The sequence below is a fragment of the Daphnia carinata genome, chromosome 5 (genome assembly GCF_022539665.2).
Source record: "Daphnia carinata strain CSIRO-1 chromosome 5, CSIRO_AGI_Dcar_HiC_V3, whole genome shotgun sequence".
Lineage (NCBI taxonomy): Eukaryota > Metazoa > Arthropoda > Branchiopoda > Diplostraca > Daphniidae > Daphnia > Daphnia carinata.
In genome coordinates this window covers 4,831,874-4,850,167 of record NC_081335.1, presented here as the reverse complement: position 1 = coordinate 4,850,167, position 18,294 = coordinate 4,831,874, and the positions used below count along the sequence as shown (strand labels likewise).

Genomic DNA, 18,294 nt, shown 5'->3' with positions numbered 1-18,294 from the left:
GAAGCGAAAGAGATTCAATAACGATGAAAGCAGCAAAGCAGAAAGCAAACCGAAAACATACAAAGAAAAAAAGAAAGAAAAAGAAAGAAAGAGAAACTGACTTTCGTGATGCTGTTTGCCAGCCTTGGCTTCTCTGTAAATTAACGATCGCGAAGGATTTGGTTCCATTCATCGAATGCGTATGTATGGAACAAGGATCTGTTATAAAACGCTATACATCCTCCCTTGCTTTCTTTATCGCTAAATTCTTCCTCTCCAGTCTTATATATATATATATATATATATCCATTTTCTTTGTGTTTCATTTTCTTCTTTCCTCCCTTCATTTTCTCTCTCTTTTTTTTTTCCTGGGTTCGTCTTTCTTGACGAGAAAGAGCTCGTCCAGGGAGTCTTAACACGCGTAAAAGATATTGCTTGCAGCCCCATTTTCTTTCTGTATACGAGGGCGGCCTATTGTGCGCGACCGGGATTGACAATGAGCACCGCTCTCTCTTGTCCTACCCACTGAATATCTAGAACCTCCTTCTTTTTTTTTTTTTTTTTTTTTAAAAAAAAAGGTTATTCGGGAATCTTTCTCCCTCTAAATCCCCGCCCTTTTTTCCGCTATAGCCACACGTGCCTACACGGATTCCCATTTCCCCTCTTTGTGTTGTCCTGGACAGCCCTTTTTTGTAACAAGAATGTCGTAATTTGCAAGAGCGCGTTTTAGATTGAAAAGAAGGCGGAAGAAAGAGAGAGAGAGAGAGAGAGACACTGTCGTCAATGCTTTGCTGATGGTGTTATAACCTTTTCGCTTTTCAGTAGTTGCGTCCGAATGTGTTTCGACGTTGTTCCCTTAAAACGTTTTGATTTTCGTTCTTTCTTTTTTTTTTTTTTTCGTTTCAGAGGATCGCAAGCTTTTCGTGGGTATGCTCAGCAAGCAGCAGACGGACGAAGACGTCAGGCAACTATTTCTACCATACGGCGCCATCGAGGAATGCACAATTCTTCGCGGACCAGACGGACAGAGTAAAGGTGAGATAAAAAAACAAAAAACAAATGTCTTCGTCTTATTTTATTTTATTTTTTTTTTTATTGTCTTTGCCATTGCTGACTTAAGCATTGCCACCTATAAACAGCGGTGACCTTTTATATAGAAACGATGGTCGTAATAAATCAATAGGAGAAGTCAATTTTATTATGTCCTCCTTTGGGTTTCCCCTTTTGACGTTGATCAAAAACGCTAGCGACGCGTGTTCTCTTTTTCTTCTTTTTTTTTTTTTTTGAAAGATTTGCCAGCCAAATCAAGTGCTGCCGAATGCAATAAAGAGCTGAAAAGGAAAGAATGGGAGTTACGATGCAAGTGTGGCGCTGTCGCTTCAATATGCGCAGAGTTATGTTGCGAGTAGAGAGTGAGTAATGGGCCGGAACGATGCCCCAGGTGGCTGTTGCGTTAACTACATTTGTGCTCAGGTCCCTTCTCTCTCTCTCTTTCTCTCTCTCTCTCTCTCTCTCTCTCTACCTGCAAGGGCGCTAGCAGCACAAAGACAAATGTTGCAGAACCGAACGCTCGACTTATTATCCCCATCGCAATACAATCAATCAATCAAATACAGTATTTATACAATGCAATGCACTAACCGAAGCACGATAAACAATAAGGGCGAAAAATAAGAGGAGAGGTCTTGAAAATCGAATTACACGTTCGCACTGCAGGACATCCAATAATATCGAAGAGAAAAGAAATGGGAATAAAGAAAAAAAAAAAAAAAAAAGAACAAGTGTGCACAAGAAAAACGTGCCAACGAAGACGATAGGAAAGGGTAGACGAACATAAAGTGGAGAAAGCAAGGCGAAAGCAACAAATAAAGATAGCACGATGGCCATATGTGTACAACAATATGTCGCAATTTCGTATGACTGCCGCATGCTGACCCCCCCCCCCCCCCTCGAGATAGCGAGGAATAAAGAATGGCTCTTCGCCTCGTCGATCTAAAGAGGTTTTCTTTGTTGTCTGTTGCCCGTTTGGCCCAAGAGAGTTGTGTGTGAGGTCCCACACACAACAAGTGAACTCGTTATTGTGTCTCTTACATATTATATACAGCACAATACATTGCGCATCGGAGAAAAACGCCCCCCCCCCCCAAACTGGCGTTGAACAGTTGTAATCATCTACTTGCCGCCTTGTCACTCGCACGCCATCAATTATCGTCTTATTCACAAGTAACAAACAGCTTAAGATGTCTGGCCCAAAAAAAAAAAAAAAAAAAAAAGAACCACGGCAGCCGTTCGCATCTTCATCTGCCGAAATGGCTCAAAATCTTATTTTTCGTGATGATGCAATTATCGACGAACATCGAAGAGCAGATGTTGGCGAGTTCAATCATCTTCATCCATCCAGAAATCGAACGTTTTTATCAGACAAATGAACGACGTCAAGACGGCGGGCAAATTAAATAATAAAAAAGACATGAAATTAAAAATTCTGAAATTAATTGAAACGATGTGCGATTGACGTCAAGACTCGAATGGGAAGAAGGAAACGTTTGATGTCGAATACGTGGAAATCCCATTTTGCTTCGTAGTTTGAGAAATTCTCGTTCGTCAGAACTTGTTGCATTTGCGACGTTTTCGAACCGCTTTGATGATGCAATATTACAGACGCACGTCTGACGTTTCGTAATCTCTCAAATCATCGTGCGAGCTGCCTTTAATGGAAAATTACAACCGACTCCATTTTGCTGGTGTGATTCAATCACTGAGCCGCCAAAGTGCGCGTAACACTTGGGCGTGAAGTCGTAGTTGAAATCTATTTGAACACGGCTCGTTTTATGCACGGCCCATCGCGCTCCTAGTCATTTCCGATTCTTCCGGCGTAGCACACCGAATAGTGAGGAGACGCGATACTGCCGAGTGGCTTTTTTTTTTTTTTTTTTTTTTTTTTTTTTTTTGTTGTTGCCACTTTTTTGATTAAGAGAGAAGTAGAAAAAAAAAAAAAAAAAAAAAAAGGGAAAAGAGGGACCGGTAGCGGCTGATTTCCGGAGGGGGGTTTTCCCTTTCCTTTTCTCGTGGCCCGTCAACCCAACTAGATAAAAAAAAAAAAAAAAAAAGAAATTTGATTTTCGTCTATATGGATGATGCTGTTGTGTGTGCATTTCATATGCGTGGTGCGATGACTATAGAGCAGCATGAAAATGCCTTAGGCCCGTTTTTTCGGGGCTTGCGTTTGCTTATGCAGCCAGCGCAACTCTCTCTCTCTCTCTCTTATTCCCCCTTCCATGGCAGGAGGCTGCGACGTTCCGCCGAAGGCTCTAATAGAATTGAACACCAGTATATATGTATGTATGTATACGTATATAAATATATATGGTAGCGACTTGCTACCGTATTATATCCCCTTTATATATAGATGTGCATAAGTATCAACCGGTTCTCGGTATCTCAAAGTCTATGGTTTTACGTAGTGCGCACAACGACGTTCTCCCCTCCCCCACCCATTTTGCGACGTGTAACTTGATACAGCCGGTTGATTAAAATCCAGACGACCCCACCCCAACCGTCATAGCAATTTCGGGGCTTGGGCATGATGCAGTTAGCTTGGAAAGAGAGAGAGAGAGAGAGACGCACGCACACAACACACGAAACAAAACACAGCTCTGTAAGGCTGATAACAATGGCTTGGATGTATAAACAAGAGATCGTGTAACGAACTTGACAGTTGACAGCCAAGGGCATTCGAGTAGCGCCCTCTCTCTCGCTCTCTCTCACTCAATCGCCTTGGCTATATTTCTATAGTACTTGGGGATCAAACGCTGGGGCTCTAACGATGGGGGGGGGGGGGATCTCTTCTTCATTCCACAAGTGTCGAATGCCTAACTGTAGAGTTAAAAGGGGCCAGTGTAAGAGTTCCGGCCGGGTATAGAGATCCAATTGGAATCAACGACGTTGAATGGGGGTGCAACGAAGATTGGATTTGAGATGAGGTGTTACAATTTGATGTGTCCGCATCTACTATGGGTATTGGATTGTAAGAGATAAGAAGCATAGCAAACACGATACGCGTGTTTAATAGGAAAAAAAAGAAAGAAAAGCAATCGGCTTTGGCAGCTTGTGTAAGCAATAGCCAAAATGGACAAGTTCAGAAAGGATTGGGGGTTCTTTTTTTCTTTCTTTTTTTTTTTTTTTTTTTGAAGTATAGTCTTCTATATTTATTTTTCATTCCACTTTGCCACTCGTCTGCAGGGAAAACTAAACCTATAAGAGCTTCAAGCAGGAGTATATATATATATATATACTGTATATATACAGGAAGCAAAGAATAATCTAACGTATTCCGAGTTAGGAGGCACGTCAGGAACTAAGGGAAATGAGAGTAACACGAGAAGCTTCGAAGAACAGGGAGAGCAAGTGGGAGGATGGAGGAGGAGGCAAAAAAATGGGGACAGAGAGTAGTATGTTGCATGCCATATCAAATGCCATATCAATGCCTACAGATGCAATAGCAGCTCACACGAAAATCGGCTCTTCTTTTTTCTTTCTCCTTTTTTTTTTTTTTTTTTTTTTTTTTTTTGTAAATACAACGCACCGATCGAATATCCCCCATTTTTCTTCATTCAATTATCTGCTCTCGCTTGGAGGGACGGACCTATGGCTGGTCGATGTCAACCTGATTTATATCATCGAGTTATAAACGCAAAAGTTCTTGCCTCGATATGGTCCCGGGTCGCCTCTTTTGCCTTTCAAAGCAACTGCAGCATCGCTGCGAATATCAGCTTAGGTGCAATGAAATGCGATTGTCCCTGTCATTCGCTCCTCTCTTTTTCTCATACTTTTTTTTATTTTTCTTCATGTCGGCTGCATACATTAAATTAAGTGCTGCGCGTCGTGCTGTCTTCTATATATGCGCATTAAATTCAATATCCTTTCCCTTCATTTTCGGACGTTCGGTTGTCCCATTTCAAAAGCCTTGGCTCTTATATACATTTTTTTTTTCAATGTCCGTTCTGTTTCTTTCTTTTATTGTTCTAGGTTGCGCATTCGTCAAGTTCAGCACTCACGCCGAAGCCCAGACGGCCATCAACAGTTTGCACGGGAGCCAGACCATGCCCGTGAGTATAGAACACACGCACACGTACACGAAACACACAAACTATTTTCTTTTGTATTATAAATGAAGAGTTAAGAGCTCTCTCTCTCTCTCTCTCTCTCTTTCTCAACGTTTCTTTTTTTTTGGAGGGGGGGGGGGGGGGGGAGGGATAATATCAAACGTGTTGGTCGTATACTACGGTGAACCCAAAAGTTAAAGCACTTTCCACCGGGTCTCGTAAATTTAGATGCCGGCCATAAGTTTCTTTATGCGCTGTGCGTTTCGGAAGATCCGAAATGGAAAGATGAAGCTTTTGTTTTAAAAAAAAAAAAAAAAAAAAAAGAAACAATGCCCTTTTTTTTTTTAGAGGGGGAAGGGGGGGGGGAGGCCGGTTACTACAGTAACCTTTCACGGCGATATCCGATCTAATTAAGCGCTTTTAATTAGTTTCCATCGGAGCGCGCAGCATCTGTTTACTGAAATCTAATCATCTCGACCCCGATTCTTCCACCCACTCTTTTCTTGACTTTTTCTTTTTGCTTCCTTCCTTCCTTCCTTCCTTCCTGTTGCCCTTTATCGTCTAAACTCCTCCCACCCTTCTTTCACAAGACTTGGTGCTCTCTCTCTCTCTCTCTCCTCGTTCTTGTTGCAGAGCCCAGTGGGAGATGACAATTGCACGCGCACGGGATTCGTTGCCAGGGCAACACTTCAGACGTTACCCCTGGCAGCGCAAAGTATAAAGGCTTCCCTAAATGTATATATACTCCCTCCCTCTCTCTCTCTCTCTCTCTCTCTCTTTCTGCAGTATATATTATTTAATCTGCTTTTATGAAATTCAATAACTTTCTCGTAATAAGTACGTACGTATAGTTCTACCATGCAAACACGCTAGGGTTGCCTCTCCCCCCCTTTTCTTCCCCCTCCCCCTTCTTCTCTAATTTTTTTTTTTTTGTTTTGTTTATTTAGTTTTATATTTTTTTTTTGGCCTGTACTTATAATGCTACCCTTCGCTTACGATCTATTTCATTAGTCAGCACTACAATGTACTGGAGAGGCTTCTCTGTGCAGAGAACACAAAGGCAATTTTGAGATGTATTATTTTCAAAAAGTTGGGGTGTTGGGGGAGGGGGTTTGCTTGATATTGAATTATGAGGTGGGATGATTGTATGGCTGATTCCACTGATTTTCTGCTTGTTCGACGTTATTCAATGTCGATATTTCGAGGCCCAAAATTCAAATTTCGATCATTTTTTATTTCGAGAGGGAAGCGCTGCATTTTGATTTGTCGACACGAAATCAGGAAGAGAAAAAAAAAAAAGGGGGGGGGGAGGAACTAACTTGGAACGTGCATCAGCAAAACGCGCTAAACACAGTTTCAATATTTCAAAAGAGGGAGAACCTTGTTGGGCATTCATGAGTTTACTTGCTTTGCTCTCTGGCCGGCTCCCTTGCTATTCTCTCTCCCCCGCCCCCCCCCCCCCCCTTCGCTTCTTTTTTTTTTTTTTTTTTTTTTTTCATGTTTGATTTTATTTTCATTATTTGGCGTAGAAATATTTGCATGCACGAATTGTGTCCCACGTTCTCTTCGGCGGAGTGCGCGTTTAGAACACGTAGAAGTCCATTGTGCATGTCCTTATTTCTCATCTGATTTCACTGTCATCAAAAAAAAAAAAAAAAAAAAAGAAAAAAGAAAATTTCCCTTCCCTCTTTGTTCTTCCATTCGCCGTGCCCATTCTCCAGAACAAACCAGACAGTTTAGCGAGCACGATTACGATGGTATATACATATATGTGTATGGATATGAAGGGGAGGGGACCAGAGACGGTCGTCTTGCGTGTTTTTTTTTTTCTTTTCTTTTCTTTCCTCCTCGTCCCTTTCTGGTGTAGCGTCGGAATTTATGGTGACGCCAAGTGTCTGGTTATAAATCATTGGGCTGTGTGTGAGGCGGGATAATCATCTCGCCCTCCCCCCCCTCCCCCTTTAACTCACGCTCACTTTGCCGACGGCCACGTACTCTGCCAACGTGTGGGCTGTGAGCCGCGGCTCGCTACGCCTTTCGTTAGTCAAAATAACATACGCTGGCCTAATATCACACACACACACACACACACACGCACACACACGAGGGGCAATTGGTTCAATTGCTCGCATTTTTTTTCAAATTTTTTTGCTCAACTTCTTCCTTGTTAACACACCCACCGATTTTGACTCAGTTATTAGAATCGGGGATTTCAGATTGAATGAAATATAATTTGAAATCCCCTCCCCCCACCCCCTTTGTCGATGGATCGATATCCATTTTCATTGCACCGTGTGTGTATGTATGTGTGTGTGTGTTTAAGCTCTTTTTTGCGTTGCTAAGGCAGGGCCAAAGCTCTTTTTTTTTTCTATGCGTTTCCGTTTTTCTAGTGCGATGAAGCTAATTATTGTTACGTGCTGGGATATACAGACTTTACGCTCGGTCGCACACTTTCCGTCCTCCCCCCCCCCCCTTGCCGCCCGTTCTATGCATTCTGACTTGGTCATGATGGATTGATTGCCGAGCCCTAGTTGCACGCTAGCTGCCAACCAGCCGTGGGTGGTCATTAGCTTAATTTGACATTCCAGTTGAGTCCAACAGTACGAGTTTTCTCCTTTTATTTCCCACCTCCTCCTCCTCCTCCTACCCCCACCCCCTCCATTTATTTATTTCTTTTCTTTTCTTCATCTTCATCTTTTCTCGCGTTTTATATTCCCGTGTTTAAAAAAAAAAAAATTGGTGATTGACGACACGTCACAGTCCCTTTCTCCCCCCCCCCCTCCCCCTGATGCTGGAACACAAAGGTGCTGTCCTTTCCTTTTTTTTTTTCACCATCCTAATTTGAGCAACCGGGCCAACGGGAAATTTTCTTGACGAAAGATGATGAACCCCGTCGGATCTTGTAAACTGTTTAGGCCATTTTCTCGCGCTGCCTACGTTCTGCTAGTGGCTTATACTTATTTTATTCCTACTCACCCCCCCCCCCTCTTTTTTTACGCTCTTTCTCTCGTTTCCAACGTACTGTATTCGATTACGTAATTCTACGCAAGGCACGTTCGCGGCTGTTGCCCGGGCCCAGTTTGCCCATTGTCGTATGAAAATAACTGGCCCGCCGGAATAAAAGATAAGAAGCTGCACAAAAAAAAAAAAAGAGAGAAAGAAGGGACCAGGAGAGTTTAAAGAATGAAGGAGCTAGTCGACTGTATTGTGAGTGGTTCCAGAGTGTAGGTGCTCTCTCTCTCTCTCTCTCTCTCTCTCAGAGCATTTTCATTTTGCGAACCGTGTCCGGAATGATAATGAAGAGGGCGGTTTGTAGAATCGTACGGTATAGTTTAAGGGCGCAAAAGAAACGAGCAAGAGGGGACTTAGTATTTCACGTTGTACTGTGGATGGCGGTTTGACTGAGAGCGCTAGTATTATTGCCATATGAACCAGGGTGCCTCGTCGAGCCTGGTGGTGAAATTCGCCGACACGGAGAAGGAGAGACAGCTGAGGAGAATGCAGCAGATGGCCGGCAACATGGGCCTCATCCATCCGTTCGTTTTCAACCAGTTTGGAACCTACGGATCATACGCTCAGGTAAGCAACATTTTTTGTTGTTGTTATTTTAGCGCTCTTTTTTTTTAATTCTATGGTTTTTCATGTTTGGCTTTCCATTTGGGTAAGCTTTTTTTTTTTTTTTGGGGGGGGGGGGGGGGGAGGCAGATGTTAAAAAACAAATGGGTTAAAACACAATTTAAAAAAAAAAATTTTTTTTTTTGGTGGGATACTGTTTTGTGGGTTTGGAATTTGAATTGTTTAAACTACATTGCAAGTTGGTACAGCAGCAAGCGGCCATCATGGCAGCAGCCTCCGCGGCCGGAGGAGGAGCCTACATTGGAGCCGCGCCCATGGCCATCGCCACGCAGCTTCCGCCGTCGGCCCTTAACGGCATCGCTAGCCCCGGTGTCGTTCCCTCTGCACAAGGTCTGTGCCTTTTTCTCTTTTCAAAACTTTCCCATTTGATGTCGAATGCATTTTCTATTTTTTTTTTTTTTTTTTTTTTTTCTTCTTCCCTTTTTTTAAACAAAGGGCATTTGAATTACATATCGATTATTTAATCTAATACGATTCAATAATAAAAATCAAAAATAAAAAAAAATAAATAAAAAATAGGCACAGGATCGGGTGGTCAGGTCAACGGTGGCCTATCGTCCATCCCATCGCCGACGATGCCCAACTTCGGAATGGCCCCCAATTCGGCCAACGGCCAGAACGGACCCAACGGACAGGATCCGGCCTCCGTCTACAATGGATTAGCTCAGGCTTATCCCTCACGTGAGTCTCCGATGCTTTTCTTCAACATTTTGTTTTTGTTTTTATGCAAAAGAATCATCCGCTCCGAAATACGTTCATCCCTCTGATCTCATTCAACGTACAGCCAGATGTTTCAAATTCAAATTATTACACATTGTTTTTGTGTGTGTGTGTGTGTGTGTGGTACAAGATGGAATTTTCATCAAGATTTTAAAATGCGAGGGAAACAAACGTATTTCGGGGGTTTAGAAATAAGTAATAACTGCAAAAAAGAAAAGGGGGTGTGTCTCGCATATGATTTGCATTCAGTTCTCAATCTCTCATGCGGCTCTCTCTCTCTCTCGTTCATCGCTATTCGCCTGCGTCATTCGTTTCTCCCTCCCATTCTTTCTTTTTTATTTATTTTTTTTTTTTGATTGCCCATTTTTTATCCATCCCGACGGCTTTATTTTTATTGTGTTTTGTTTCTGTGACGTCACGATCCGACTGTTGAGCGTTCCGCCAAGCCAAAGCCTTCATCGATCGCGTTGGCTTTCCCTCCGCTCCGTCAGTAATTGCTCTTCTATTCGTCCATTCGACACGCTGGAACGAAAAAAGATACGCTCCAGTGGACGAGGAGAGGGAAGAGCACAGAGCAGAAAAATAAAAAAAAATAAAAATAAAATAAAAGCCCACGTCCATTGATCTTTCGACCGCTATAACAGTCTGCGTGCTAGCTGCCTGATGGTCGTTCGTGATGGTGGTTATTCGGCGTGATGTCTGCAATTGATCGGCAGGCAGCTCTTGTTTGTGTCTCTATGTGTGTGGGTTTTTTTTTTTTTTTTTTTTTTTTTTAAGTTTTCCTTGTACGTCGTAAAAAAAAAAAAAGGGCGTCGGAAAGGAAGTGAAAGCCACTGGGGTTTTATTTTTATTGGAAAAAATGAGTGAGAAAAGCGGGTAAAGAAAGGAGAGCGGGAGAGAGAGAGAGGCGTGAACGAGAGAGACGTAAAAAAAAAAGAAAAAGAAGTTAGCGTGCGGTCGGATGCGAGACATATCCCCAACGAGACGGTGCAACACACTCAGAGATGGTGCCACCAATAATCAAAGCAGATCTTCCCTCTTTACTGGTGCTAGCCCACGGCGGACTGGCCAATGGCGAAGCGGCGCTCCAGCCCGCCGCTTTCGCGGCACTTCAAACCTACCCCGGCGTCGGTAAGTCAACTTTATTTTATTTTATTTTTTTTTTTTTCGATTTATTTTTATTTTATATAAATTAAAAGTTTGTATTTGATTTTTTTGATTTTTGATTTATTTTGCTATGTTCCAACCTATTTTCTTTTTTCTTTCTGTTAACTCGATTTTGGTTTGATTTTTTTCTCGAAAAACTTGGCTTTCTTGACAATATCACACACGAAAATTCAATAACTGTCGAATGCTGCATGCCCTGAACTTTCTTTTCTAGACTAAGCCGACGATCATTCCGATTTCCAAAAAAACTTGGAGCATCAACTTTCGTTCTCTTCTGCATATTCTATATACCGTTGTTCCACCTTCCGTTTTTGCCCATCGGTCCATCTCGTTTTTCTCGTCTGCCCGACGTGCTAACAATTGCAACAAAAAGAGCCAGCATCCCTCATTTCTTTTTTTTTTTTTTTTTTTAGATTGGATTCGTGATCGATTTCAATGTGCGCGCTCACTTGTTTTATTTCTATTTCTCTCTTTATTTCATTTTTAATTTTTAACTGTCTTCGTTCCTTCTCTTTTTTTTTTTTTATCATTTTCCCGCATCGTTCTATTCGGGATGATATGCCACATTGGTGTTTGCCTCCGTACTTGCCATCTCGTCTTAATTTACTTCGAAATCCGTTTTCCACCTTAATCGTTGTTATTTATTTCACGGTAAACATTTCTTTTCTTTCCCCCCCACTTTTAATTGGCACGATCAACTCGATTTTGGGTCAAACGTTCAACATTTAAACAGCAAGAGGATTACAAAAAAAAAAAAAAAAAAAAACAGGGAGCTTCACGTGATCTGATTGCATTTCATGTGCAACCTACGAATGGAGATCCTGCCTGTTACGTAATGCTATTAGACGAAGATAAAAAGAATAAAAGGATAGCACTGTTTTTTTGTTTTTTTTACGTGTTGAACGGAGAAGTTCTATTCGTTTTAAAAAATCGGGATAAAGTGGGTCGTTGAAAACAGAATTGCTGAGTCTTCGTGCGTCTGTCGGCCGCTGAACAAGCGGGGGAAATAGAAAAAAAAAAAACAAACTGTCGTGTTTCAAGCTCAAACGCCTTTTTCTATGCTCGTTTTGAAGTTGACAGTGTTGCTTAGGTCCTGAAACAGTTTTCGTTTTGTTTTGCCTCACGAAAGCCAAGTTGGTACTCTCTTATTTATGAGTTCCAATCTCAATTTGTTTCTCCTTCTTTTTTTTTTATTTTACTTCTTGTTGGTTGAACACATTTGTTTCCTACATTTTTTTTTTGTTATGTTCTTATATTTGATTTCTACTTCCTTTGGTTTCTCCTCAATTTTTTTCCCATAAATGAAGAAAAAAAAAAAAAAGATAAACATATTCGAATTGCAATGTTCGGTTCCACCTTTAACAGCGTATCCTGCCATGTACGGACCCATGGCCCATCACTATGGCAACGATGTGACCGCCCTGACTCCAGGTTCCACCGAAGGTAGCGCTCACGGTAAGCCAATTCGCCAAGTCCCCCGCCCAAACAAAAAACAAAACAAAAACAAAAAAAAAAAAATGCTTATGACCCATCCTGTCCCCCCCCCCCCTTTCTCGTCCAGTCTCCTCAAAGATCTAGTAGTTTTGTTATCTATTCGTGTTGACGTCAACCTCACGAAAAACAGGGGGGGGATTTAATATTAAGAAACATTTTTTTTTTTTTTTTTTAATACTCGCCTTCTTTCGTTGATGTTGGCGTTGAATTTCTTGGATTGGATCCTCTTTGAGTTTGACACACGACGTTCGTCATTGGCGTCACATTGGAAAACGTGCCGTGCGTGACTGTGGCCTGTGGGTGTCTGATATCTCGATGGTGGATGTTATGTGTACATATACATTTATATCCTGTTTATATCTTTCATATCGGCATCCGTGTGTCGCATGATGTGTCGTCGATGTTGCCAGCCGTGTTGACTTTACACTCTATATGCATATCGAATGCGCTATATAAACTACACTCGCGCATATTGATATATATATTTCCAAACGAAAAGCCCGTTCTTGCTGTTTTTCCCTTTAGTTTTTTATTTATGCAGCCTTTTTCTGTTCGCCACTCTGTGAAATTCGATACTGTTTATTTGTTTTTACATACCGTCAAACACACACACACACACACACACATACACAAGGGGGGGGGGAGGAGAAACATTCGTCTCATTTTTCCCCCCTTTTTTTTTCGGATGTCTGTCGATGACGGATCATTTCAATGATGAACAACACGAGAGCTAAACGTAAAACGAGACCAAACAGGATGGGTTAACATATCGTCTCCTGTTCGTTTGCTTCTTGTCGTCTAACGATATCAATTATATACACCCAACACGCACGCAGATGCTTTGATGCGATCGAACATCAACGAAAAGAAGTCCTGAATTATTGAACATCTCTTCTTATTTACCCACTTCGTGTTTATTTTTAGACACACACACAATGATATGTTAATCCATTTGCGTAGATGCCTGGCGCAAATCGTCGTATCGAACAAATAGCGTGTAGCTTGTTTGACTTACAAACGGGTTTCAATGCTGAAAGCCTCTTTGACATTGAGCGCATAACATCTAGTAAGGGGGATGCGTAGTATAAATAGATTAAAAATGGGAGTCGTGTTTGGTTTGAAAACAGTAGCAATAATAATAGACAATCCCCGAGCTTAATTTATTTACTGCTGTCTTTTGAAATCCTAATACCACCCTCTAAAACCGCAGAACCCTTCCTATTTTTTTTTTTTTTTTTTTTTCCTAGAGTTCCCTCCCAAAATCCAAGTTTGATTGAATACGAAACAGAAAACTAAACTATTCTTTTTTTTTTTTTTTTTTTTTTTTTAACTCTTCTTTGTTTTCGTTACACCCGTCCGTGTGCGTGCGGTACGGCAAATGATACATCGCGATGGGGATGCCACAGGATGCTCCATCTCCGGTCCTGAGGGTTGCAACTTGTTCATCTATCACCTGCCGCAAGAGTTTGGTGACGCAGAGCTGATGCAAATGTTCCTACCCTTCGGCAACGTCATCAGTTCCAAAGTCTTTATTGATCGGGCCACCAATCAAAGCAAATGCTTCGGTACGTCATCGATTTTTCCATTTGATTCATTCATTTCCCTTTCATTACGTTTGCGATGCCATTGACGGGTGATTCTCGTCTGTTACTTATGTATTCGTTTGTCTAATTTTTTTTAATGCGATCGCAGGTTTTGTCAGTTTCGACAACCCGGCGAGTGCTCAGGCGGCCATTCAGGCCATGAATGGCTTCCAGATTGGCATGAAGAGACTCAAAGTTCAGCTCAAACGGCCCAAGGACGCCAACCGACCTTACTAGTCTATTCATCCCTACACACACACAAACACAAACACACATACAAAGATCATTAGAGCAAGCGGACAAACTATAACAAAATGCATTACAAAACAATTGCATTGAAAAAAAAAAAAACGTATCATTTGGAACAGGTAATGGAAATGAAAAAAAAAAAAAAATATCAATATCTCCTGTTCCATAGGCGATCGATCGTTGGCACGTTTTCAATTATTCATTGGCTTTTGTTTTCTGTTTTTATTCTTTGCAACCACAGGCTGAGAAGGAAAGAGAAAAAAAAAAAAACACTGTGGAAATTTCGTATGTCTCGTGTTGACGTGTCCGAGTTGGACGCAAGTGGAACGCTTGGAACAATGGCGGGACAGTGGATGTGCTGTGCGGAAATCTTAACAAAAACCAAACAAATCGATGGTCACGGGACGTGTGTCCATTTTTTATTATTATTATTTCCCCCCCCCCCCCCCCTTTGAATTCGCGTCTTCATGGAGACAAGGAAGTACGACGACAGTTTCCGGCAACAGTCACACAACTTGAACATCTCTCCGCTCATCCCCCTCTGCGGGCTCTTTTGTTTCTCGAAGAAGGAGACGGTTCGTCTTATAACACGCCAGTTTTACGACAATAACGAACCAAAGAATTCTGCAGTTCTTTCTTGTCTTTTATGCCCCTCTCTTGTATTCCTCCTCTTCTTCTTGGCGTTCGAAATTCCATGGCAATCCAAATCCTGCTTCTCTCTCTCTCTCTTTTTCCCCCCCCCCCCACAAATATCTTTGAAAACAAACAACCCACCCAAACATAAATCTCCGGCTTTTCTCTGCTCAGCGCTCGGGACACGCGCGTGACTTGCCTTTGTAGCACGTCGAGAAAGAAAGAAAAAAAAAAAAGCAAAGCAAATAGAGAGAAGGACTTTCGTGTGGGGGAGGGGTTGAAGAAAGAGAGAATTGCGGGACGAAAAGAAGAACGGGAAAAAGGAAAGTGTTTGACCAAACTTTGCCAAAGAATAGGAACAGAAAAAAATAAAAAATAAATAATCAATGAAGAAATCAACGTCTTCAATTTAGTGCGATGGTGGATTTTGTACGTAAAACGTCCTGCACACACAGACACAAGACACACAAGAAGAAATCCATTTTGAGACTCGTTTTTGTGCTGGCAAGAGAAATGTGATTTGGAAGAAAAGAAGACGAACCGTTCATGTGTGTGTGTGTTACGCGACTGTTGATTCGTCTCAAACAAAGTGATCGAGTTTCTTCTCTTTCTTTTTTTTTTTTTTTTTGGAATCAACAAATGGAAGGAGAAAGAGATTAACATTTCTCATCAACATCCTGCAATTGAACCCGTTTTATACGTGAACAACATTCGCATCGTACCTTTTCGTGTGGCATTCCGCGATGAAAGTCGAACAGCGTCTACGACATCGATCGATGATCGTCGATGATGAAAATCAAGATGTTTTTTTTTTTTAGTCATTTAAAATTAAAAAGGACAACAAAAGAAGATCACGCTGATACAATTATGCTGTTATTCTCTACTTGTATTGCAGGTTTAACATATATATTTTTTTTTTTTTGTTTTTTTTACATCGATGCTGACAGGATGAACATCAACAAAACGTTTTGGAGCCAAAGCTTGAAATAACAAATTCTAGTCAGTTGTGTCACAATTTGATCTCACTATCTCATCCCCCCCCCCCCCCCCCCCCCCCCCCCCCACATTGTTCAAAGTGGATGGAAAACACTTTGATCAAAACTAAAACCAAAATTCGGGTCTGATATGATAATTTACCATTCCTCAATCATTTTGTTTAGTCAAAATTGTAGTTTCCATTTTGATTTTGATTTTTGAATAGCGCTATCTCTCTTGTACGCGCCTACCCCTCCTCCCAACTATATCTGCTCTCGGCCTGTCCTACCCCTCCCCCCCCCCCCAAAAAAAAACAACCTATATCATTAAAAATACTCTCGTGTGTGGTTGAATTGTTGAATGAAAATATTCCCCCTTGCTCTCTCCCATCTACAATTCAAATGTGAAACATTTTTTATTTCTTTGAATTGAATATTGATCAAGTCATTGAAGTGGGCGAATGCCGGTAATCCTGCGGCTTTGTGACGCAAGTGTTGATACCTTTTTTTTTTTTTTATATTGCGAAATCTCGTGTTTTTCCCGTTGATTTTTTAAATCTCTTCTTATTTAAAGAAAAACTTCTTATCCCTTCCGATTCCCCAATCTCCAAAAAGAGAAATTCAGGACAGACTTTGACGTCCGCCATCAGCCAAAGAAAAAGAAAATGTTTTAGTTTTTAACGACGAGTTCTCCTTTCGTGTCAACTTGTAATCTCTCCAGACCTTTTCTTTTTTTTTCTTTTTTTTTTTTTTTTTTTAAGCACCTTCTTCAGCGGAAGTTTGCCCCATCATTAATCGACTTGGTCTAAAAATGCGAACTGTCGTATACTTTATAGAAAAAGAAAGTTAGTTTATTTCTCTTTTGAAAGGAAAGAGCTTTAAAAAAGGAAAATCGTGCGATAAATGGATCGATCGCGGTCCAAATTTGAAACCCAGCACATTTTTTTTTTTTTTTCGAAAACGATCATAAAAAATTTAAAAAAAAAAAAAAAAGAAATTAAAATGTTAGTTCATTCCCGAAATACGTTCATTTTCAAAATTTCGATAAAATCAAGAGAATTTTTTTTTGTTTTTTTGTTTTTTTTGTTTTTGGAAGCTACCGCTATTTTCGATCGTTTTTGTTGTGTTTGACGAGCACAAAAAGCTTGCGAGCTTGGCTGAATTGAACAAAAAAAAAAAAAAAAGAAAAGAAAAAGAAAAACCCATAACGTGAAAAACATAACAAGTTTTTATGTCATTTCTCATTTAGCTCTTGATCCCCCAATACTTAGGCCCAAATGAAGGCGTTATTTTCATTGATCTAATAGAACGTTGCAGTGCCATCGATTATATATGAATCTCCCCCATTGCCCCCTTCTTTTATATATCCTTCCCTTGTTTGCCACACCTTCTCGGTCCCGCAAACCAACCTCCCCCCCCCCCTTTTCCCTTTCGCCGCCAATTCAACCCGTAATTTCTAAATAGCCCAGACGGCAAATGGGACAAATGAATTCTTGATGCTCTTTATATCGCGTTCATTCTCGTTCACCATATAACCAATTTCCCCAGTGACCCTGTATCATTTTTACGCTAATGTAGGACATAAGAAGAAAAAACATAAAAAAAAAAACATAAAAACATAAAAAAAAAAGGAAAGATGAAGTCATTAGCCAAGCGAATCATTGATTGAAATCATCCGATATACTTAACCAAATTTTTTTTTTTTTAAATTGAAACTTTTGTCTAGTCGCAAATTCATTTTTTTTTTTATTTATCTATTTGATTCGAGAAATTATTTTTTGATTTCATATTCAAATGCGCTGATCGAGTAGGTAGTATGTTTTGTTTTTTTTCGTTTTTCACTTATCGCATCATTAACACAGTATAATACATCATGTTTCGAGAGGGATTAAAAAAACAAAAAAAACAATACAAATAGGCAAAATGCCCTTCTTAATTGCAGCTGAAGCCCATTATTTTGAAAGATCTTTTTCATACTTCTTTTTCTTCTGAAGATAACGTTCATCATTCCTTTTTTTTTTTTTTTTACTCCATCGCAGCGCACGACTCTAAAGAGGATTTGATTAATCTATTTTCCAAAAACGAAGCGCCAATTCAAAAAAAAAACAAAACAAAAGAATTAAATAAGACGATGGCGCCAAAATGAAATATTTCAAAAAAAAAAAAAAAAAAAAGAAAATCGTTGTGTACTTCAACAAAGAAGATGAAATCCGAGTTCTATATTTGATATCCAAATTTGGAACGCATTTATTAACATTTTGTCTCCCCTGCTCCCCGCCGCCGCCGCGTCCGGTATTTTTGCTCTGCCTCCTCCTCTTCCTTTATATATTTTTTCTTCTCTTCTCTCTCTCTCTCTCTCTGTCTCTCTCTCTCTCTCTCCCTCCCATTTGAGATTTTAATTTTCTAAGTACATTATATAAGCAAATAAAATGAAATTTAAAAAAATTACAAATAACACACAAAAAAAAATATATAAAATACAAAGAAGACAAAAAAAAAAAGGATAAAACAAAAAGTTCCCTCTCTCCCTTTGATCATCATATTTCCTCTTATAACTTATATATATTGCGCGACCATTTATCTATAATATATCCTGTTGCGGATGAAATTTCTAAATTTTTTTTTTTTTCAATCCAATATCTCTCTTTCTCTATCTATCTCTTCCTGATCCTTTCGCATTCTTCTCACCCGACACGAACAAACACAAAAAAGGAGACGAAACACGCCAGCCCCTTTGCTCCTGATTATTCATCC

The 18,294-nt window shown here is 40.5% G+C and overlaps 1 protein-coding gene across 3 annotated transcripts in view; it reads left to right on the top strand.

The window, feature by feature from the left end:
- The window catches only part of LOC130696887 (CUGBP Elav-like family member 3), a 61,714-nt gene extending 44,238 nt beyond the window's left edge, over positions 1 to 17,476 (top strand). Inside the window, exons 4-13 of one of the 3 annotated variants that reach the window (XM_057520021.2) lie at positions 886 to 1,014; positions 5,008 to 5,087; positions 8,499 to 8,663; positions 8,912 to 9,050; positions 9,240 to 9,401; positions 10,470 to 10,571; positions 11,973 to 12,062; positions 13,508 to 13,666; positions 13,794 to 14,052; positions 14,175 to 17,476. In XM_057520021.2, coding sequence (XP_057376004.1) covers positions 886 to 1,014; positions 5,008 to 5,087; positions 8,499 to 8,663; positions 8,912 to 9,050; positions 9,240 to 9,401; positions 10,470 to 10,571; positions 11,973 to 12,062; positions 13,508 to 13,666; positions 13,794 to 13,921 — 1,154 coding nt within the window. In that variant the 3' untranslated portion in view covers positions 13,922 to 14,052; positions 14,175 to 17,476. Of the gene's footprint in view, positions 1 to 885; positions 1,015 to 5,007; positions 5,088 to 8,498; positions 8,664 to 8,899; positions 9,051 to 9,239; positions 9,402 to 10,469; positions 10,572 to 11,972; positions 12,063 to 13,507; positions 13,667 to 13,793; positions 14,053 to 14,174 lie in introns of all 3 variants that reach the window. The other 2 variants (XM_057520020.2, XM_057520022.2) reach the window with 2 other exon arrangements.
- Positions 17,477 to 18,294: the final 818 nt, after the last annotated feature.